Below are 24,426 nucleotides of genomic sequence, written 5' to 3'. Positions count from 1 at the left end.
GTATGTATTCACTCCTGTGTTTTTTCTTTGGCTCTTTTTCTTCTTTTATTCTATTCTGACTAATTGCTTTTGTTTTATCTTAGGGTTGTTTATTGGAGGGGATGTGGGGATGAACTGAGATGAGTAGGAGGAGGGGAACCTTAATCAGAATATATTGTATGAAACAAACCTCTTTTAAACAACAGAGAATAATGTTTGAAAAAGCTGGACATGGTGGTGAAAACTTTTGTCTCAGAGTTGTAGTGGCAGAGACCAAAAAATGCCTGGGGCTACCATTTGCCCTATCAGATAAGCCCCTTGTCATAGTGAGAGATGCCCTCTCATAACTCAAGGAGAATGACATATGAAGAACAACAGCCAACAACAATGGCCACCATGTGCACATTCAAACACATCATTAATCTGTGCACACACACACACATGCATACGCAGATGCAGTGTATAGCACGTATGTAGGTATAAACTATATCTATCCACCAGCAATATTTTACGAAGCATAGAGGAAATGAAGTGCAAATACAGAGGTACATGAAAACTTCATGTCATAGTGTTTACTTAACTGTAGTGAAAAATGGATTTGAAACTCACATAATGTTAATGGATCCAGAGAAATAATAATTAGGAAACAGATTTAAACTACAATCAGATATTTAAACAATTATTGATGACTGAAAGTAAATTAAAATATTTTCAAAAGAAAAACATAAAAATCAGTAACAGCACCAGCAGTGATGACACATGCCTTTAATCCAAGCACTTAGGAGTCAGAGGCAGGTGAATCTCTGTGAGTTCTAGGCCTGCCTGGTCTACAAGAGCTAGTTCCAGGACAGGCTCCAAAGCTACAGAGAAAATTTGTCTTAAAAACCAAAAATGAAAGAAAGAAAGAAACAAACAAACAAACAAAAAAAACCAGTATCACCATTTGAGTAGCATCAACATCAATGGTACATTAATGATATAAAGTAAAAAGAAGAGAATAAGAAAATTCCTGTAGAAATGTCAACTTATGGTATATAATAAACTTAAAGGACTCTATAGAACTTGGCAGCAGAAATGTCACAAGAATGTTTATGTGGTATATGACAAAATCATATTTATATATGTGAAAAATCTTGATTTGATACTTGGACTATTAAACAGTTAATGAAAATTGTGTTTTTTAAACAAAAATTATTGGTGCTATACCAGCATCATTGTCTACAACCATCTGCACCCCCAGGTCGAGGGAATTCAATGACCTCTTCTGACCTCCCTAGGAAACAAAAATTCACACATGCACACAAGCTGGAACAACACTCTCCATATAAACTAAAATAAATACATTTTAAAGAAAAATACATTTTTTTACAAAATCTGGTTGTATTTTGACCGAATGTTTTTTAGTATATTGATTATTCTGTTATCAGAGCTGATTTGTACCAAAGGAGTAATTGTGGGATAAACATTCATCACAAGCTTCTGAATACTCTGAATAACTGGGTCATACATCCATAACAGGACTGCAGTGGATGAGATGATGAAGTCCACCCAGTACATGACCACAAAGAAAGTCACCAGAAGCAAGATGGTCTGGGTGGCCTTTTTCTCAGGAGATGATCTCGGGTGGCTAAGGCTGTGAAGATACCTGTGTTGCCTCTGATGTCTGATCAAGATAAGCACCATGTATGCACTTGTGGTCAGCATAACTCCTACAAGAAATATATCAATTGAGGTTGCCACTGTTAAAATCAATCCTTTGATGATGTAGCTAATGGGGAAGAGTGAGCAGTATTTAGTGACCTTCATCTGACTGGTCTCACTCACATTGGTAAAACCACCTACATAGAAGATCAGGTAGCTATAAAATGACAAAGTGAGAGACCAAATATAGAAGAAAGCATAGATTATGTACTTCTTTAGCTTAAGTTTAAAGTTTGCCAAGAAAGAGGTACTGGGACTGATGGTGACAGCCTGGAACACACTCAGGAGGCAGGTGATGCAGATGGAGAGGCCTCTCATCACCCTGCTTATGTAAAACGATGTCTTGCATTTGATGTCATTGTCAATGATCAGTGAATCAAGTATTTCTGTAACCCAAACAAATCCTCCAGTGAGGAGCAGCACTATGTGGATGAAGGTCAGTTGACAAGAGATCAGGTCCATGGTCTTACGTCTGTGACATAGAATTATGAAAGTGTAGAAAAGAAAGAGAAACATATTGGCAAGGACCCCAAGTCCATTTTGGAAATAAAAGACATTGTTTAACAAGGACATAATTGGGAAGTGTAATCATCCAAAAATGCATAGATGAAGCATATTTCATAAACCTAAAAAATAAGAGAGTATACATCAAACTTGTGACTTGTGTCAATATGTCTATATCATCACTCTCTTTTACCTGCACTTTCTTGATTTATCTGTCACTTTACTTTTGTTGTTCCAGACTAGAAATGGCCTATATTTCTATGTACCATCCGCGTAATTCCTATATACATAACATATTGTGCATAATAAATGCATTGTTAGCTAAATACTAAACAGAATGCACACTTCGTGTTCCTGTATTTCATCTCGACCTCATGTCTTAGAAATCCAATCCTACTGATTTATATTGCTTTATTTTATAATTGAAACCTAAAAGAGTCCCCTCTAAATTGTCTTCTACCATCACCGTCATCTTGGCCATGGTTCTATTTTGGCTTTGCTGGTATCTGTAGCTACTACAGGCTAGATATTCAAATCTGCAGATGTGTAGCTATGAGCCTCCAAAAGAGAAAACATGCCACAAAAAAACAAATATTATTTGCAATACATTGTGACAAGCATGAACTTTCCAAAGATGACCACGTAGTGATCCTATTTTGGAATTTCTGTTTTAAAAGAGATCTTTTCCCATGCAGTGGAAATCAAGGGCCTCAGTGTTACCATACATCATCAACACACAGGCAGTTTCTATAATTTCAGCCACAGCCAACAGTCTTACCTTTGGTGTTTATGATAATTATTTGGCCCAGTTACAAGTGTCACTATTTTATCAAATTAATATACTTCAGTACTTTAAAAGTGCTTTCATGATAGAGAAATAAAAAACTATTACCTTGGCACAGGTTCTTGTAAGAAAAGTTGTGCCCAATTGCATTTTCAAGTTCACTACTATACTCCACATACACAGATTAATGCATGCATGCATGTATAGAAATGTTAGTGTGTGTACTCTGAAACCTCCCCATGGATGTAAAACCATATAGAAACCATAAATAGTATGCTTTATATTTACATGAATATGTAAAAAGATTAATCTAGTAATTGAATAATTTCATCCCAATTGTAAGAGCCAAGAATCTGTTTCTCCATCAAACATATATCAACGGTAACTGCACCATGTTGTTCTCTGTTTTAGAATCTCCAGACAGGGACAGGAGAGGTGGCTCAGTGTTAAGAGCACAGTTGCTCTTGTGGAAAACCTGGGTTTGATTCTCCAGTAGAAACATGGTAGAAAATGACCATCTGTAACTAGTTCCAGGGACTCCGTTGCGTTTTTCTGACACAGGCAAGCAAGTGGTGAACAACATGCACGCAGGTAAAACACATATGTTTATAAAATAAAATAAATAAATCTTAATTAATAAAAGTTCCAGAATAAAATCTCATTCAAGTGTTGATCTCCAAACTGTAAGAACTGTAGCCCAATTCCAAATGTAAAATTGCAAGTGGTGAAATCATATACTTGTAGACAATTTTTATTAACTCTAGATCTATAACTTATTAATATAGCACGTGTATTATAAGCCACATGAAAGAGGATAATAAAATAATATAAAAGAAAGTAATCTAAAATGTTTTCTTATCTCAAAACTATGCACTTCAAAATCTCTCCCCACATCCATTGCTTTGTAAGTGTTCATAACAAACAAAAAATGAGATATCTTCTTGTTACTCAAGTGGCATCTTTCTCTTGGGTTCACTGGAGCTGAAACTGGATCAGAAGTAAGGTTTATGACTTTAGGTTTTTTTCTGTGGTTTGCTCACAGTCTTGCCTGGCATCCGTTGTTCCTGTGAGGCTTGATCACATCTTTTTTGACATCCCTGCCCTGAAGCTTCTCATATGCCGCACTCTGTTTCCGATCCTCCACCTCTCTCTCTTTGAAGATGTTGACTTTAAGCAGCATCAATAATGTGTCTGTTTCCTTTTCTAGTTGACTTTATTGGTTATCTCATATTTTAACAATTTATTTATGTGTTGTTGTGACTCTATGCCTATAACTTAATGACAGTTATTTGCTTTACTTTGTTCCATTTTTTGATAATTATGTCACAATTCCACCTTATCCATTTTTTACTTTGATTTTGTTAAATTTTTCTGTGTGTGAAAGATGGGGGGATCTCACTCTGTAGGTCAAACTGATTTTAAGCTAACAATGTTCCTGCCTTTGCCTTCAAAATGCTGTGATCACAGGCAGGTACCAACGCACCTGCCTTCACTTCCATTTAGTCTCCTGTACACATTAGTAAGTGATATTCAAGCAAGATAAAATGGACTTCTGATATTCAGTACCTAAACTAATTGACTTGGAATTTTATGAATGTGTATTTTGTAACTATTAGAAGGGATGTTTGCGATTTTGTTTTAAATTGATTTTATACTATTCGAGAATTGCAAATACTTTTCTCACTGCTAATGAAAATATTATATCAGCATCAGTTCACAAAGTTCAATTTAGAAAACTTAAAATACTTGAAATAAATTTATTTAATTAAAACATACAGGATTCTTACTGAAATGTCCTGGTTTACATTTTTGTAAGAATAACCTTACAAAGATTTAATAAATAAGAAAGGTGAGATTTCCAGATACTTTTGAAATATGTAGAATAGATCTGCTTCATTAGAAATCCATCAGTCATCTTTCACCCTGTTAGCCTTTCCTGTCTCTATCCACACTTCTGCTTGGCCATGAAGTCTTCCCTTTCTAACATCACATACATTATATTCAGAGATCACAGTAAATGATCATAGTATATTCTTTTATAAATCATTATACTCACATTTGTATGTCAAAAAGTATCAGTTGTGCTTACTTATAACCACAGTGTGGCTCAAAAATAAAATTCTTAGCATGAATTCTCTAATCATTTATTACAGAAAACTGTAACACATTTCACCACCTACTTAGAGCTTACTATTAATGAATAAAAAAAACACTCACCAGCCAGGCTTTTGATAAACACCCACATACAATGAGGCTCTAAGAAACAGTTATATGGAAGAAATGTCATCAGCTCATCTCCCTCTAGACTCATAATTTTCATGTCATCTGGAAAAGGACAGTTCTGACCTTGAAGTTGTTAGAAAGTGCAACCATCAAATGGGAAAGTAAACTTTTCTAATTCAAGGAAAACAGCGAAGTAGAAACAAATGAGCTCTGGGTTTCCCATGTGAGACCTCTCTCCCCAGGCCATATCTGTCTGTGTAGACTAGATGCTTTCAGGCCTTGTGAACAAAACCAAACTAGTAGCATTGCTTTATAACAAAAGCAGACAAACATTTCAGATTCCCCCAAGGTATCCTTCCTTTTTCCAAAACTTTCCTGATCGTCATCATACTTCCTTCAGGGACTCATCTATAAAGGATTAACACTTTTGTTAAAATTAAGAAACTGCCACCTCCTCCAAACACACTTAGGAAAAGTAATCTTTCTTACAGAGGGCACAGAGGGGAGGTGATGTAACAGTACTATCAGCAAAAGCAGGCTGTGAGACTAGGGACATAGCTCAGCTTATTAGACTGCATGCCTAGAAAGTATGAATCCCTGAGTTTGGAGCTCAGTGCCACATAATCCAACATTGTAATGGATATATATATATATATATATATGTATATATGTATTACACATTACACTTTGGAAATAGATCATGAATTCAAAGTTGTCTGCCCCATGGCCAGTTCAACGCTAGAGGGAGATCATGCTGCATTTCCCTGCTAGAACACTTCCTCTACAGTTTAGGCATGAACTTCCAGGCTGCAGTTGTGGACTGTTCTTCTATTCCTACTACTTAAAATCCTGTAGTGAGTGTACTCACAAGATTGTTTATATCCTACTCTCAGAAGTATAAACCAATAGAGTTTTTTTTAACACATAACTGTCAATGACCCTTTCTTAAAATTTAACATAAAGTCTATATCAACCCTAATTATAATTGTCATCTTCGTTACTTTCTTAATTCAAATCCATCCTATTTTTAAAAGGTGACATTTGGGAGGACAAGATAGATCTGTGGGATAATGGCATTTGCAACAAGTATCATCACTTGCACGCAATCCCAAGGACCACATAGTAGAGTGAACTTCTACAAGTGGAATTCTGACCTCCACATACACAGTATAGCTTCAATGTGCACTTTAAGTAAACAGATAGAAAAAAAAACAAAAAAGGTGAAATTTATTTTGTAAACCTACATATTGTCTTATAGGCTAACAGCTCTCAGAACACAGTGGAGAGAGGCTGAGGAAAGGAAAAGACTGTAGCAGGCATCATATTTGAATTATTTTTGGATCACCAGCCCCCAAATAATGACATGGAGACTTCTAATAAATTATGAAATCTCGGCCTTTAGCTTAAGCTTGTCCTCAAATAGCTCTTTTTGCCAAACTAACCTACTTTTGATAATCTACATGCTGACACATGCATTTGTGCCTTTCCTCAGTATGGCAAGTCTAACTTTCTCCAAGCCTGATGACAAAATCATGTAATACTCCTAATCCCTCTTTCTTTTCCTAGAAGTCCCACCTATTCTCTCTTGCCTCACTTGGCCATTTAGCTCCTTATTCAACCAATCAGAAGGTATCCTAAGCAAAGACATTTATTTAGAGTGTAAACAAATACTTCAGAAATTATTAACATTCTGGCAGAAATTTATGATTTTTTTATTTAACTTTTAAACTTTTACAAAATTTCACAAGTAATATATTTACGAAATTTATTCTATAAGAGTACATGAATTTGATTGGGGGTAAGGGGATACTCAGGAGAAGTTAGAAGAATCAGTGAACAGAGTGTTGGTGCTTTGAAAAGTCAATCAAAACTAAAAAGCCCTTAGCCAAACTGAAATAAAGAGAAGACCCAAATTAGGAAAATTGAGAGGAAAGGTATTCATTAGAACAGACACTGTCGAAATTTAGAAAACCAAAAAGAAATGCATTTAAAATACATATTCCACTAAATTGAAAATAATGAGACCTCTACCTACAACACAACGAATCTCTAGATTTCCTCCATAACCTACCTACCTCCACCTACCTAGACAATTCTTTGTGCCACCCCAGTTAACCCACTCCATACCCATAGTTTTTCTTTTCTTTTTTTATCCATCTTTTCTTTTTTTTTTAAATTTTTTTTATTAATTTATTTATTAAAGATTTCTGTCTCTTCCCCGCCACCGCCTCCCATTTCCCTCCCCCTCCCCCAATTAAGTTTCCCCCCAGCCCGAAAAGCAATCAGGGTTCCCTGTCCTGTGGGAAGTCCAAGGAATCCCCACCTCCATTCAGGTCTAGTAAGTTGAGCATCCAAACTGCCTAGGCTCCCACAAAGCCAGTGCAATACCCATAGTTTTTATATCTGTCAACAAGGTATATATTGGTGTGCACCCCAAGCTTCTTATCCATACCCTTTCTATAACCTAACAAATTCAGACTCTGTCCTAGAAACAGTGTATCTGCCTAGTCTGGCCTTCCATGCCTTTATTGCTAGGAGCTCTAGGATTGGACCAAAGCTTACCTTATCATCTTCATGCCCAGCTCCAGCACTCTACAGTGTCATATTCAGGCTTTCAACTCAGACCAATTATTCGAGTAATATAGAAAATATTGAGAGTCTGGTTTAGAGAAACAGTTAACACTTTAAGTAGATAGACCTTAATTGCCCATCCTCTTCAGACCATGGAAGACAATAGTGCTGAAAGAAATTGGGACAATGGAGGCTCCAGTCTCAGAGGTTTCAAAGGAAATAAATATTAGTAAATAGCCTACAGACCATTCTTGTAATATTTTGTCAATGTATGTGGTCAGTTTCTGCCTTGCCCTTAAAATCTGCCTGAGGATAAAGTGGGGAGTTTTCAGATTAATATATTTGGCAAAGGAAATTACAAGATATCTTAGTATTTACTGTGTCAGATGATTATAAGTAATGACTGTTATGAAGATCTACATTGAAGAGTAGCAAACAGGACAAAGATAAATATAAAATGTATACTTTGAGGAAAAAAAGAAAAAACAGGAAATATAATGTTGGAGCCAAGTCTTAAGGAAACATTTAATGAAAAGCCTAATGCTAAATGGAATAAAGAGAATGGTGTTGTCAAATTCATTTGTATTTTAATCAATAAAGCTTGCCAAAAGATCTGAGAGTAACACAGCTCCACTAGTCAGCCTTACAGACCAGGCAGTGATGACACAAAACTTTAATCCCAGTAGTCATTCTAGCTCTCATAGAAACTGGGCAGTAGTCATGCACACCACTAATCCCAGCCCTAGAGAGGCATTTACGACTGGAGGAGAAAGTTCTCACACAGTCTCATCAGAGATTCCTGGAGGTGGGATCGATTGCCATTTATGACTGAGGTAGAGGTAAGAGCCAGTGGCTGGTTGTTTTGCACTTCTGGCCTTCAGTGTGAACCCCATTATCTGTCTCTGGGTTTTTATTATTAATGATACAGAATGGCAAGGCCCAATCAAGGTAATACTGAAACCAGTGAAAGGAAAGGCCTGAGGGATTTCCTGGGTCTTAACAACAAAATGACTTTGACCACCTGATTCTGGAATTGAGTCAATAACAATATAGGAAAATAATCAGGGTAGCTGAGTTCCTGCAGGTGATTTTATCTTGTTTCATTTTATCAAAGACAAAACAACACACAGAAACAAAACTACAAAAAGAGAGACACAGACTCAATACCAGAAGCCACACACTGCAAAACTGAAAGTACAGATGAAGGCAGATCATGCCTCCCAGGAACTAGGGCATCCTGGTCGCCCCTCCCTCAGAAATGCCCATACAGCATACTCCTGTGCTGGGGCAAGGGGTCTCAGGACATGTCTGCCTTGCCCCTTGTCCCACTTCAATACTAACCCTGCAAATGTACAATTTTCAAATTACTAACTAAAAATAACACAGAAAGAGGAAAATAATAAACGAATAGACAGACATAAAAGCAAGCTCATTCTTTCTTACCTCCAACGGGGTGGGTCTGGAGTAGGTCTGCCAGCAACTCTTTCCTGGCCAATGAACCAAATGTTGGATCCTAGACTCCAAGTACCTAGGACAAGGTCTCCCAAAGAAAACACTCTCACACTGCAGTTGATATAAAAGCAAGAGGATTTAATTCTGTCGCAACAGGGTCTTTCAGTATTTGAGAAGCCAAAATACCCCGAATAGCTGGGACAGACTATTTTTAAAGTAAAAAGTCATAGAAACAAGGTGGGGGAAACTTGGGGATTGTTCTTCAACTATTATGACTGGCTTACTCATAGGACTACTGGCAATGATTGGTCTGAGCCATGGCCAGAGAGTGGTTGCTAGATCAGGCGGGGTAAGGGGGAACATCTGTGGATCATTGTGACCCTATATTAGAAATTGAGTCAAAATATCAGGAACTGAGTCAACATCTAAGGGTTACCTTGCCCCAATTCCAGGAACAGAGATCTATTTGGAGAACATTCACAAAAACTGAGGGGAGATAGAAAGTTCCCAACATTTCAGTAAGTGCATGAATAGTTGTTAGGTCCTCGGTTCCCAGGGGAGGAGAGAGTACTAACTAATGCTGAGATGCCTCAGAAATGGCCTCAGAGTTGTTTTAAAATTGTACAATCTATAGAACATTCAATCCAAATACAAAGACTATACCTTCTTCTCAGTTCCTCATGGAACCTTCTCTAAATATGAACAAATACTCATCAACAAAGCAAACATCCACAGCCACAAAAAAATAGAGTAACCCCCGAGTCTTATCAGATCACCATGGATTACAGTTAGAATTTAACAACAATACTACTCTCAGAAAGCGTACAAACTCATGGAAATTGAACAGTTAACTCCTTGAACTATCCCTGGGTCAAGAAAGAGAGAGAGAGAGAAGGAGAGAGAGAGAGAGAGAGAGAGAGAGAGAGAGAGAGAGAGAGAGAAAGAATGAATAATTTCTAAGAATTCAATGAAAATAAATGCACAATGTATACAAACCAATGAGAAACTATGAAAGCAGTGATAAGAGGAAAGTTCATAGCACTAAAGGCCAACATGAAAAAAAATGGAGAAAGATCACATCAGTGACTTAGCAGCACACCTGAAAGTTCTAGAACAAAAAGAAGCAGACTCATCTAAGAAAAGTAGAAGACAGTAAATTATAAAATTGAGGGCTGAAATAAACACAATAAAAACAAAAAAAATACAAAGAATCAATGCAACAAAGAGCTGGTTCTTTGACAAAACCAACGAGATAGACAAACCCATATCCAAACTAGTCAAAAGGAAAAGAGAAAATATCGAAACTAAGAAAATCAGAAATAAAGGTATATAACAAGAAATACTGAGGAAATTTGAAGAATTATATGGGTATAATACAAGAAAACTGTGCTCCACATAATTGGAAATATAAAATAAAAGGACAATTTTCTAGACAGCAATCATATATCAAAATTAAATCAAGACAATGTAAGCAATTTAAATAGACCTATGAAATGTAAGGAAATGAAAGCTGTCAGCAAAAACCTCCCAACGCCCCCCCCCAAAAAATATAAGAAAAGAAAAAGACAAAAAAAGAAAAGAAAAGCCCAGGGCTGGAAGGTTTTAGTGCAGAATTTTAGAGGAACATCCAACAAGAGCTAGAAACTACACTCTTCAAAGTGTTCTGCATAATAAAAACAGAAGGAACATGGCCAAAATTTTATGAGGCTACAGTTACCCTGATATCAAAAGCAGAAAAAGATTCAACTAAGAAAGAGAATGACAGGCCAATCTCACTTATGAAAAAGCTTTTGACAAAATCCAAAACCCCTTCATGATAAAGGTTTTGGATAGATTAGGGATGAAAGGAACATATTACAATATAATAAAAGGAATACACAAGTCAACAGCCAACATCAAATTAAATGGAAAGAAACTCAAAGCAATTCCACTAAAATCAGGAACAAGACAAGGCTGTCCTCTCTCTCCATATCTCTTCAAGTACTTAAAGTTCTAACTATAGCCATAAGAAAACAAAAGGAGATCAAGGGGATACAAATTGGAAAGGAAGAAGTCAAACTTTGTTATTTGCAGATGACATGATATTATATATAAGAGACACCAAAAACTCGACCAGAAATATCATACAGCTGATAAATACATTAAGTGATGTGGTAGGATACAAGATCAACTCAAAAAATTCAGTAGCCCTCCTATATACAAATTATAAAAAAGCTGAGAAGGAAATCAGAGAAGCAACACCCTTTACAATAACAACACATAGCACAAATATCTTGGGGTAACACTAATCAAAGAAGTGAACTACCAATTTGACAAGAACTTTAAGGCTTTGAAGAAAGAAATTGAAGAAGACACCAGAAAATGAGAAGATCTCTGATGTTCTTCGAAAGGTTGACTTAAAAAGGAAAAATGGAAGTCCTACCAAAATTAATAGATTCAATGTAATCCCTATCAAAATCACAACTCAATTTTTCACAGACCTTGAAAGAAAAAATAATTTCATATGGAAAAATCCCCAAATAGCTAAAACAATCTTGGACAATAAAGGAACTTCCAAAGACATCACATCTCTGACATCAAGCTCTATTACAGAGATACAGTTACGAAAACAGGTGAGTGATGGCATAAAAACAAGGAGGTTGACCAATGGAATCAAATTGAAAACATGAATATTAACCCACACACCTATGAACAGCTGATTTTTCACAAAGAAGCTAAAATTATACAATAGAATAAAGAAAGTATCTTCAACAAATGGTGCAGACATAACTGGATGTCAACATGTAGAAGAATGAAAATAGATCCCTATCAATCCCTATGCACAAAACTCAAGTCCAAATGGATTAAATACCTCAATATAAATTCAACCACACTGAACAGGATAGGAGAGAAAATTGGAAGTATCCTTCAAAGCATGGGCACAGAAGACCACTTCCTAAATATAACCCAAGTAGAAAAGACACTGAGAGAATCAATAAATAATGGGACCTCCTGAAACTGGGAAGCTTCTGTAAAGCAAAGGACACAGTCAAGAAGTCAAAAAGGCAGCATACTAAATGGCAAAAGATTATCACCAACCACACATTATACAGATGACTGATCTTAACCTGTCAGAATGGCTAAGATATAAAACACCAATGATAGCTTATACTGGAGAGGATGTGGAGAAAGGGGAACACTCATCCATTGATGGTGAAAATGCAAACTTGTACAAACACTTTGGAAATCAGTATGGTGGTTTCACAGAAAACTGGGACTCAACCTATCTCAGGATCCAGCAATACCACTCTTGGGCATATACACAAAAGAGGCTCAATCATACTACAAGGACATTTATTTGTTCCACTATATAAATAGTAGCATTATCTGGAATAACCAGAATCTGGTAACAACCTAGATGTCCCTCAAATGAAGATTGGATAAAGAAAGTGTGACACATTTCGACTGAGAGTACTACTCAGCAGTAAAAATCAATGACAACTTCAATTTTGCATGCAAGTGAATGGAACTAGAGGACACCATCCTGAATGAGGTAACACAGACCCAAAAGACAAATATAGATTGGTTTGTACTTACAATTAATTAGTGGATACTAGCTATAAACAAAGGATATTGAGCCTATGGTTCATGATCATAGAAAAATGAAGTAATAAGTAAACCCTAGTACATACATATATAGATCCATAATAGATAATATTGCCTGACAAAATTGGCAGCTTGGAGTTTGGGGGAGAAGGGAGGTTGGAAGAGAAAGAGGATGAGAGAAAAAGAGGAGTGAGGAGAACTTGAGGGAATTGGATAGTTGAGATGGAGGAAGGACAGAAATATGAGCAAGGATTGAGATATCTTGATTGAGGGAGCCCTTATGAATCTCGAAAGAAACATGATTCTATAGAAATTCTCAGGAATGCAAAAGGATGACCCCAGATAAGACCCTAAGCAATAGAGAAGATGGTGCCTGAACTGGCCTTGCCCTGTAGTTAGACTGATGAATATATTAAATGTCCCCAAAGAATCTTCATAAAGCAATGGATGGATACAGAGGCAGAGACCTCCATCAGAGTTCTGGACTGAGCTTTCAAGGTCCAGTTGAAGAGTGGGAGGAGTGAGAATATAAATAAGGAGGTCAAGACCATGATGGATACACACACTGAAACAGTCTACCTGAGCTAATGGGATCTCATGAACTCCAGCCAGTCAGACTGAGAAGAAACAAACATAGGTAGAAAGAAGTCCCTCTGAGTGTAGTTGACAGTAGCATGCCTGGGGCAGACTTGGGGACCACTGGCAATGGAACCAGGATTTATCCCACTGCCTGTACTGGCTTTTGGGGAACCTATTGTCTTTGGATGGATACTTTTCTCAGCCTAGATATAGTAGGCAGAGCCTTGGACCTTCTGCAAAACAATGTGTCTTAGCCTCTCTATGGAGTAAATGGGGGATGTGGTGAGGGGGCAAATGAAGAGAGTGGGAGGAAGGGAGGGAGTGGGAACTTGGACTGGAATTGTGCAGTGAAAAAAAAGATAGTTTGTTTTATTTTTTTAAAAAATCTATATAAAACAAATAAAAAATACATGTTTTGTCTACACAGTGTACCATGCTTATGTCTTTAGCTAGCAAAGTCTAGAAGAGCCCTGGGAATAAGTTAGGCATTTGTGGTTTGCCATGTGGGTGCTAAAACTAAGCATAGATCTGTAAAAGCAGTGAGTGCTCTTGACCATTTTGTAACTACAGTATGTATGCTAATATAACCACTGTAATCATTAAAATGATTATACTATTCATCATTTTGCTCTATTTTTTTCTTCAGCATATTGTGTGGACCTTAACAACCATAAAATTCCTCGAAAAACTGGTTAAGTAAAGGCCATCTGTCGATTCCTTTCTATTCTTGAGGATGGATTACCTAAATCCAGCTACACAAACCCCAGCTGAGACACCTAAGTAGTTTTGAACCCTACAATTTCTGTCTTTGTTCCTTTTTGAAGGCCAAACTTTTCTGGTTGAAAGAGGGAAAGTCCAGCTTTGAAGATGCACTGAAGAAACAGTGCAGTTGGAAGCCCAGCCCTCATCACACCACAGAGCAATAGAAAACACTATGCTGAGTCAGATAACCCAGAACCAAAAAGATGAATATGTACCTTCATACAGCAATGGTGGTGAAAGAGACAGACCCACATCAGAGCAAGGGATGGAGCTCCCAAGGTCCAGTTGTATTGCAGAAGGAGGGAGAAGATAATGAAGGAAGTCAGGACCACTTGGGGTTGGTGCAACCACTGAGATAGTGTAACTGATCTAAGGGGAGCTCAACCAGGCCAGCTGGACTGGGACTGAATAAGCATGTAATCAAACTGAAATCTCTGGATGTGACTGAAAATGGGGGCTGACTGAGAAGTCAATGATAATGGCACTCGGGTTTTTCTCTACTGCATGTGCTGGCTTTTTGGGATCCTAGTCTGTTTGGATGCACACACTCCTAGGTCTAGATGAAAGGGGGAGGTCCTTGGACTTCCCACAAGGCAGGGTACCCTGCTCTCTCTGAGTACTGGAGAGGGATAGGAACAAGGAGGGAGGAAGCAGGAGGGAAATGGTAGGAGGAAATGAGGTGGAAATTTTGAATGGTATTATTTATAAAGCAATAAAAATTAAAAAAAGAAAAAGTTGGTGAAGGCACAGTAGAAAGGCATGACCCTTTGGCATGGGAACCTGTTAGGAAAGCCAAAGTGCATCATTTTTCCTTTTTAAGAGTCAAAGACAAGCCTCCTGACACACCCTCATATGACTGGACACACAAAGGGGACTCCCACATCAACTCCTCTTTTCATTTAAATAAAAAAGAAGGTTTTAACTTTAACATAGTAAAAATACATATAACAAAACAGGTATCAAGTAAGAATTATACTTACAATATTTATATCTACTTTACCTTTTATCATAACAAAGAAAAACTATAACTATAAATTGTTCAACTCAATCAAAGACTCCAGAAAGATATAATGTTACCTAAGTAAACAGGAAGTACATTGCAAGCAACTTCCAAAACTCTAGAATTGACAGAGACATCTCACTGCCTGCACAGTCACCCAAAGTTCTTCTGTACCATTGGAGCATCTAATCTTCAGTCCACAGGCCCACAGTGTCCAGCAGACTTTCCCATGAAGCAGGAAATTTCAAAGACAGTTCCACCTATACTTGCAGTTTGTCCACCACATTTTTCTGTGTCCTGAAGAATGTCTAGCAGACTCTTTCATGAAGCTGGAACCCTGAAGGATCATCTTTCCTTTAGGCAAGTTCAGCAGTCATTTCTCGGTGGATCCTCCATGTCCAGTTCATTGACTAATTTCCATAAGGAGTCTCTTCAATGCCCATCTTCCTATTGAAGCAGATTGGTGCTGCCAGGAACAGATGTGTCTCATTCTCTTGAAAAATCCTATGTTCTTAAACATTTTAAATGCCATATTCTGGAGGTACCTGAAAGATGTGAACAATATCTATATGGAATACATCTTGTATATCTAGAAAATCTAACTAACATGATTATAAGTTTGACTACTATAAATGACTCTCTATTAAGCTATATTTCTTAATTATACCTTACATTTTACAATGAGCTATACAAACACAATACCTTAATTAAAAACAGAAGTATGCATATACACAGAATAACAAAATTGACCTTATATTTGTATCAGTAAACCAAGATCCATATCAATGCAAACCTCTATAACATATCCCCCTTTGAATGTAAAGAATTATAAAGAATATTTGGGAATAGCAATAGGCTATATGTTTTAGGAGTCTCTTGGACATGGTATGTGTTTTTTAATATTTGGATTTTAGCTCTTATATCACTGATAAGCAAGCTACAGAGGTTAGGAATAGAATAGGTGAATAGATGCATTTCCTTATGAAGTGCATATAGGAGAGATTATGCTGGCTGGCAGGCTGGCAGGCTGGCAGGCTGGCAGGCTGGCAGGATGGATGGATGGATGGATGGATAGATGGATGGATGGATGGATGGATGGATGGATGGATGGATGGATGGATGGGGGAGTTGGTATGGAAGAATAGAATGGAGATAGTGAAGAAAGAGTGGGGAAAGAAGGAGAATGTGGAGGGAGATAACTAAAACTAAGGAACCCTCGAGGGGTTGTATGGGAATATAATACATTAAAAACTTTCATATGTTTTTGAACGTGAACTATATTAAATAACCAAATAACAGAGGGGACAGAACCACAAGTGAACATAACTATTGGCCAAATGTAGATTCTAGTATGAAAAATGGGTTATATTTAATTGAGTTGTTGAACAAATGTGTGTGTTTTTTTAAATTTATTTATTTATTAAGGATTTCTGTTTCCTCCCCATCCCCGCCTCCCATTTCCCTCCCCCTCCCCGATCAAGTCCCCCTCCCTAATCAGCTCGAAGAGCAATCAGGGTTCCCTGACCTGTGGGAAGTCCAAGGACGGCCCACCTCCATCCAGGTCTAGTAAGGTGAGCATCCAAACTGCCTAGGCTCCCCCAAAGCCAGTACGTGCAGTAGAAGGAATCCAAAGACAAACATATAGACATCCTCCTGAATATTAACCTTCATCAGGCGATGAAAGGAGACAGAGACAGAGACCCAAATCGGAGCACCGGAAAGAAATCTCAAGTTCCAAATCAGGAGCAGAAGGAGAGGGAGCATGAGCAAGGAACTAAGGACTGCGAGGGCTGCACCCACACACTGAGACAATGGGGATGTTCTGTCGGGAACTCACAAAGGCCAGCTGATCTGGGTCTGAAAAAGCATGGGATAAAACCAGACTTGCTGAATATAGCGGACAATGAGGACTACTGAGAACTCAAGAACAATGGCAATGGGTTTTTGATCCTACAAATGTGTGTTAAAAGAGATTTCCTACTGCCATGTTCTAATGCCATCAATCCCAAAGAAACACAGAGAGGTCTACGTTAATTATAAACTGATGTGCCTAATAGCTCAGACTTTTTATTAACTCTTATATCTTATCGTGGCCCATAATTCTTGTCTGTATTAGTCACGTGGCTTGGTACCTTTTTCAGCAAAGCAGTCACATCTTGTCTGTTTTGTGTCTGGATTCCTCTGTGTCTTGGTGATGACTGCACACTTCCTCTTTTCTCTTCCTAGAATTTTGCTGTTCTCCTTGCCCTGCTTCTACTTCCTGCCTGGGCAACCTGTCTCTACTTCTTTCCTGGCCTCTGGCCAATCAGCATTTTATTTAAAAAGTACAAGAAACAAATCTTTACCGAGTAAAACCATTGTCCCACAGCAAATGGGCCCCATGGAAACGGCACAAAACCCAGGATATCAAAACCGCACAAAACCCAGGATATCACCAAGGCTATTTATTGATTGCTCTCCACAAATTGGTGATAAGGCCTGTTTGCTGAAGACAATCCCTACACGAATCATTTAACAGAGAAAATTTGAGCTGGTGCCTATCTACAACCTTCACCCAAATGATTTAGTGTTCAGCATTCTGAAGGGTGCTCTGCACACCAACCCAGCTACAAACTCTTCAAGATACACTTCTGCAACAGTGCCACAAAGCTTGTATAAATAACCAACCAATATCTGATTTGATTTAAAGCATGCACTCCCTGAGATGAAATCCATACCTGACACTGCTTGGGTGGATAAAAACCTGAGATCAGATAAGCCAGAAGCCTAGGGGAAAACCAAATACAGTAGAATTCCTACATTCTGCTATAATAGCGTAGCAATAAAATGACTCCATCATCACAGAAGCTTCATCTGAGAGAACATGGGAACAAATATGGAGACTCATATACAGATAATATGCAGAATGAGACCTCAAAACACTCCATTCTACATGGGATATCTCCCTCAATCTTGCCCCTCAAGACTCATGGAACTCTGTGGAAGAGGAGGTGAAAAGAATGTCAGAGCCAGAGGGACTGAGGACACCAAAAAACAAGGTCTTATTATCAGAGATTGCTCCAACAAAATCAGGTGAGTGATTCAGGGTAAGGCACGAAGACTAAGGAAATGTCAGACTAAAGACATAGAGACAGAAAACATAGGATAGATTTCGGGGACTGCCAGCTTACTCTGCATAGTCCCAAGTTTATTTCAGAGCCTGCATATATACAAAACAAAACAAAGGACAACACAGACAGTCAGTATCTAAACACAAGACCATTTCTGTCCTGTTGTAAGAAGTTTCCATTTCTATCTTGATGTTCCTAAGGTTTGGCATCAGCAGTATTTTTTCTACTAGGTAGTTTTCCTCTTCTGATGGGCAAAATGCTCTTACCCATGGGCTTAATCAGAACTTTTTCATAGCCCTCAATTAAGCTGGAACAAACAGTGCAGTCAACCTTGAACTCAAATGGCATTTTAAGTCGTAATTGACTCCAAATGAAAACTGAGTCACACGTGGGCTCCCACACCTTCTAAACACAGCACACCAACACACATATAAATTCAGAGACTGTGGCAGCATGCACAGGCACCGCACAGGTCTGTACTACATGGGGTCCTAGAGCTGAGAGAAGTGGACACAGGATCACAATCTTAAGCAATCTCCTTTTTATAGCCCCCTGCAAATGAAAAATTTGTTTTCTTCAAGGGAGCCTCACTAAAGAAATAAACCACTCTTAAGGCTAGTTCCCATGCCCTGAACTAGATAATCAGCACAAAAATAATCTAAAAGGAATATTTGCAAATCATTTACATCCATGTTGTAACTTTTGTTTTTTCAGTTTTTATAAGATTTCTGTGTGTGCAAATGTGTGTGTTTCTGCATCTGTATTTGTTTTTGTGCTTTTTCTTTTTTTAGATTTTTTATTTTTCCCTTCAAAAATTTACATTTCCTCCCCTCCTCCTGCTCCCCACTCTCCCTTGTCCATCCCTCTTCCTTCTTAAGAGAGGACAGGGAACCCTGCCATGTGGGATGTCCAAGGCCTTCCCCTGTATATCCAGGCCTAGGAAGCTTTGCATGCAAATAGAATAGGGTCCCAAAAAGCCAGTACATGCAGAGAAACATGTCCCAGTGCCTTTGGCAATGACATCTCAGTCAGTCCCCATTATCAGCCACATTCAGAGAGTCCGGTTTCATTACATGCTCATTCAGGCCCAGTCCAGCTGGATTTGATTAGCTTCCATTAGACAGGCACACTGTGTCAGTGGATGAACCAACCCCTTGCAGTCCTGACTTCCTTCCTCATCTTCTCCCTCCTTCTGCTGTTCAACAGGACCTTGGGAGCTCAGTCTCTTGCTCTGATGAGGGTCTCTGTCTCTATCTCCATCTGTCATAGGGTGAAGTTTCTATGGTGATATTCCAGATAATGATGAGTGTGATACTGGGATAAGGCCAGTTCAGGCATCCTCTCCACTGCTGCCCAATATCTAGCTGGAGAATTCCAAATGCACACCTGAGATCTTCTCTAGAGCCAAGTCTCTTGCCAACCCTCAAATGGCTCCCTTAATGTAGATATCCTCTTCTCTGCTCCTTTATCCACCCTTCCTTTATCTCCACCTTCCTACTCCCCCAAGCTCTCCTCAGTCTTTCTTTTCTCAACCAAGAAAACATGCTTTATTCTATTCTTTCCCATTCTTTCTCAGGCTTTATGTGGAGTTCAGACATCCACGTCTGGCCTCCATTCTATAGAAGGAGCTGTGGGCTGCTTTCCTGCTGTGCGGCTCATGGTCACCTGGCTAGCTTCTGCCAGAAATAACAACACACAAACTGTATTCAAATAAACACCGCTTGGCCCATTTCTATTAATGTGTGTAGCACCACGAGGTGGTGACTTACCAGGGAGATTCTAGCCTAGTCCTTCTTGGATCGGAGCTTCATCTTGTCTGCCATGAAGAGGAGAGGCATAGCATCTGAGCTCACTTCCTCTTCCTCCCAGCATTGTGTTCTGTTTACTCCACGTGCCTATGTTCTAACCTATCAGGCCAAGCAGTTTCTTTCTTAATTAACCAATGAATGCAACGGCTATATGACACTTCAACATCAGCTGGCTGGATGACTGGCTGGCTGGCTGAATGGATGGCTAGAAGGCTAAAAGGATGGATGGATGGATGGATGGATGGATGGATGGATGGATGAGGGAGTTGGTATGGAAGAATAGAATGGAGATAGGGAAGAAAGAGTGGGGAAAGAAATGGAATATGGAGGGAGACAACTAAAACTAAGGAACCATTGAGGGGTTGTATGGGAATGTTTCTGAACATGAACTAAGTTAAATAACCAAATAACAGAGGGGACAGAGTAACAAATGAACATAACTATTGGACAAATGTAGATTCTAGTACCAGGAATGGGTTATATTTAATTGAATTGTTGAACAAATGGGTGTTAAAAGAGATTTCCTAACTGCCAGGTTCTAATGCCATTTAATCACAAAAAAACCACACAGAGGTCTACATGAATTATAAACTGATTGGGCTAACATCTCAGACTTCTTATTAACTCTTATAACTTATCATAGCACATAATTCTTGTCAGTGTTAGCCACGTGGCTTGGTACCTTTTTCAGTGAAGCAGTCACTTCTTGTCTGTTTTGTGTCTGGATTCCTCTGTGTCTTGGTGATGACTGCACACTGCCTCTTTTCTCTTCCCAGAATTTTGCTGTTCTCCTTGCCCTGCTTCTACTTCCTGCCTGGGCACCTTGCCTCTCTTCCCATCTGGCTATTGGACAATCAGCATTTTATTTAAAAATACAAGAAACAAATGTTTATAGAGTAAAACCATTGGCCCACAGCAAATGGGCCCAATGGAAACTCCACAAAACCCAGGATATCACCAAGGATATTTATTGATTGCTCTTCACAAATGGGTGGTAAGGCAATATTTTTGCTGAAGATAATCCCTACACAAATCATTTAACAGAGAAAATTTGAGCTGGTACATATCTACAACCTTCACCCCTATGATTTAGTGTTCATCATTCTGGAGGATGTTCTACACACAAACCCTGCTACAAACTCTTCAAGATACAGTGCCCTGCCTGCCTCTAAGATATGCTGCTGCAATAGTGGCACGAAGCTTGTATATATAAACAACCAATATCTGATTTGATTTAAAGCATGCACACCATGAGATGAAATCCATACCTGATACTGTTGGGTAGATAAAAACCTGAGATCAGATAGGCCAGAAGCCTGAGGAAAAACCATATACAGCAGAATTTCTATATTCTGCTATAATAACATAGCAATAAAATGACTCCATCATCACAGAAGCTCCCTCTGAGAGAACATGGAAACAAATATGGAGACTCATATACAGATAATATGTAGAATGGGACCTCAAAACACTCAGTTCTGCATGGGATATCTCCCTCAAATCTTGCCCCTCAAGATTCAGGGAACTCTGTGGAAGAGGAGTGAAAAGAATGTCAGAGCCAAAGGGAATGAGGACACCAAGTAAACATGTTTTTTTTTTTTTTATCAGAGACTGCTCCAACAAAATCAGGTGAGGGATTGGGGTAGGGCATGAAGATTAAGGAAATGTCAGACTGAAAGACATTGAGACTGAAAACACAGGATAGATTTGGGGGCACAGTTGCAAGTTTATTTCAAAGCCTGCATATATACAAAACAGAAAAAAGCACAGCACAGACAGTCAGTATCTAAACACAAAACCTTTTCTGTCCTGTTGTAAGAAGTTTCAAATTCTATCTTGATGTTCCTAAGGATTGGCACCAGCAGTATTCTTTCTACTAGGTAGTATGTCATCTTGTGAGGGGCAAAATGTTCTTTCCCATGGGCTTAATCAGAACTTTTTCATAGCCCTCAAGGAAGCTGGAACAAGCAGAGCATTCAAACTTGAACTCAATTAATGTTTTAAGTTAGAATTGACTCCAAATGAAAACTGAGTCACACGTGGGCTCCCACACCTTCTAAACACAGCACACCAACACACATATAAATTCAGAGACTGTGGCAGCATGCACAGGCACCATACAGGTCTGTACTACATGGGGTCCTAGAGCTGAGAGAAGTGGACACAGGATCACAATCTTAATCTAAAAGCTATCTCCTTTTTATAGCCCCCTACAAATGAAAAATTGGTTTTCTTCAAGGGAGCCTCACTAAAGAAATAAACCACTCTTAAGGCTAGTTCCCATGCCCTGAAGTAGAAAATCAGCACAAAAATAATCTAAATGGAATATTTGCAGATCCTTTACATCTATGTTGTGACTTCTGTTTTTTTTCATTTTTATAGGATTCCTGTGTGTGCAAACATTGTGTGATTGTGTGTTTCTACATATGTATGTGTCTTGTGCTTTTTCTTGTTTTATTTTTTATTTTTTTTATTTTTCCATTAAAAAATTACATTTCCTCCCCTCCTCCTATTCTACTTCTGCTCCCCACTCTTCCTTGTCCCTCACTCTCCCTTCTTAAGAGAGGACAGGGAACACTGCCTGTGGGAAGTCCAAGGCCTTCCCCTTTATATCCAGGCCTAGGAAGCTTTGCATCCAAATAGAATAGGGTCCCAAAAAGCCAGTACATGCAGAGAAACATGTCCCAGTGCCTTTAGCAATGACTTCTCAGTCAGTCCCCATAATTAGCCACATTCAGAGAGTCCGGTTTCATTACATGCTCATTCAGGCCCAGTCCAGCTGGATTTGATGAGCTTCCATTAGACAGGCACACTGTCTCAGTGGATAGACCAACACCTCAGAGTCCTGACTTCCTTCCGGACCTTGTGAGCTCAGTCTCTTGCTCAGATGAGGGTCTCTGTCTCTATCTACATCTCATAGGGTGACGTTTCTATGGTGTTAATCCAGATATTCATCAATGTGATACTGGGGCAAGGCCAGTTTAGGCATCCTCTCCTCTTCAGCCCAAGGACCTAGCTGGGGAAATCCATGGGTGAAGGCGTAAGTCATAAACAATGCCACACCAGTTTGGAATTATGATTAATAGGGTGGTATTTATTTAAAGGGGGAAAAAACTTACAGATCACCGTCAGCCCTCTGCACAACCAGGAAGGAAGTCTAGTTGCCAGCGGAGCAGGAAGTGAAGAGAGAGAGGAGAGGGAAGTGGCCGCTTTTTTTAAAGGGAGAGAGACCACACTCCAATGGGCTGGTATCTCAGTGGTGATAGGCTGGAGGAGTGGGAGGACCTCCCGTAACACACCGGGACAACTGAGATTCCCTCTAGAGCCAAGTCTCTTGCCAGCCATCAAATGGCTCCCTTAATGTAGATAACTTCTTCCCTGCTCCTTTATCTGCCCTTCCTCCATCTCCACCCTAATACTTCCCCAAGCTCTCCTCAGTCTTTCCCTTCTCATTTCTATCCCCCACTTTCATCTTCACCCAACCCAGGACCCACCCCAACCCCCAACTCGATGGTCCCAACTTTTCCTGGTAATCTTATTTGCTTCCAATTTCCAGGAGGATCTATATATGTTTTTCTTACTACTGAATGGAGGAATCTTCACCAATCCTGCAACAGACAAGGTCTGATCTCCAAATTATATAAAGAACACAATAAACTGGATATTAAAATTCTAATTAACCCAATTTAAAAATGAGGTACTGAACTGTACAGAGAATTCTCAACAAAAGAAGTTCAAATGTCCAAAAAACACTTAAGGTCATGTTCAACCTCCTAGAGATCAGGGAAATCAAAACAACTTGGAGATACCATCTTACACCTGTCAGAATGGCTAAAATCAAAAACACCAAGGATAGCCTATGGTGGAGAGGATGTGGAAAAAGGGAAACACTCATCCATTGCTGGTGGGAATGCAAACTTGTGCAACCACTTTGGAAATCAGTGTGGCGGTTTCTCAGGAAATAGCGAATCAATGTACCTCAGTATCTGGTAATACCACTCTTGGGAATATACACAAGAGATGCCCAATCATACTACATAAGCATTTGTTCAACTATGTTCATAGCAGCATTATGTGTAATAGCCAGAATCTTGAAACAACCTAGATGCCTCTCAATGGAAGGATGGATAAAGAAAGTGTGGAACATATACACATTAGAGTACTACTCAGCGGCAAAAAAAACAATTACATTTTGAGTGGCATGGAAATGGGTGGAAATAAAAAACACTATCTTGTATAACTCAGACCCAAAAAGATAAATATGTTATGTACTCTCTCTTGTGTTTGTCTTTAGCTCTTTTTCTTCTTTTTTTCTATTCTGATTTATTTGCTTTTGTTTTATCTTAGGGTTGTTTACTGGAGGAAATG

General features: G+C 38.8%; 1 protein-coding gene across 1 annotated transcript; it reads right to left on the bottom strand.

Annotated features, from left to right (window-relative positions):
- Nucleotides 1-1,344: 1,344 nt before the first annotated feature.
- Nucleotides 1,345-2,253, bottom strand: LOC142855603 (vomeronasal type-1 receptor 90-like). The gene has a single exon (XM_075982061.1). The coding sequence runs from the start codon at nt 2,251-2,253 to the stop codon at nt 1,345-1,347; it is 909 nt and encodes a 302-aa protein (XP_075838176.1).
- Nucleotides 2,254-24,426: the final 22,173 nt, after the last annotated feature.

This window comes from Microtus pennsylvanicus, chromosome 8 (genome assembly GCF_037038515.1).
Source record: "Microtus pennsylvanicus isolate mMicPen1 chromosome 8, mMicPen1.hap1, whole genome shotgun sequence".
Classification (NCBI taxonomy): domain Eukaryota; kingdom Metazoa; phylum Chordata; class Mammalia; order Rodentia; family Cricetidae; genus Microtus; species Microtus pennsylvanicus.
Note: the sequence above shows the minus strand (reverse complement) of the source record. Positions and strands in the feature narration are given on the sequence as shown.

What these genes read in the sequence shown, in the direction of transcription:
- LOC142855603 (XM_075982061.1), bottom strand. Translation starts at nt 2,253, where the DNA reads ATGTCCTTGTTAAACAATGTCTTTTATTTCCAAAATGGACTTGGGGTC.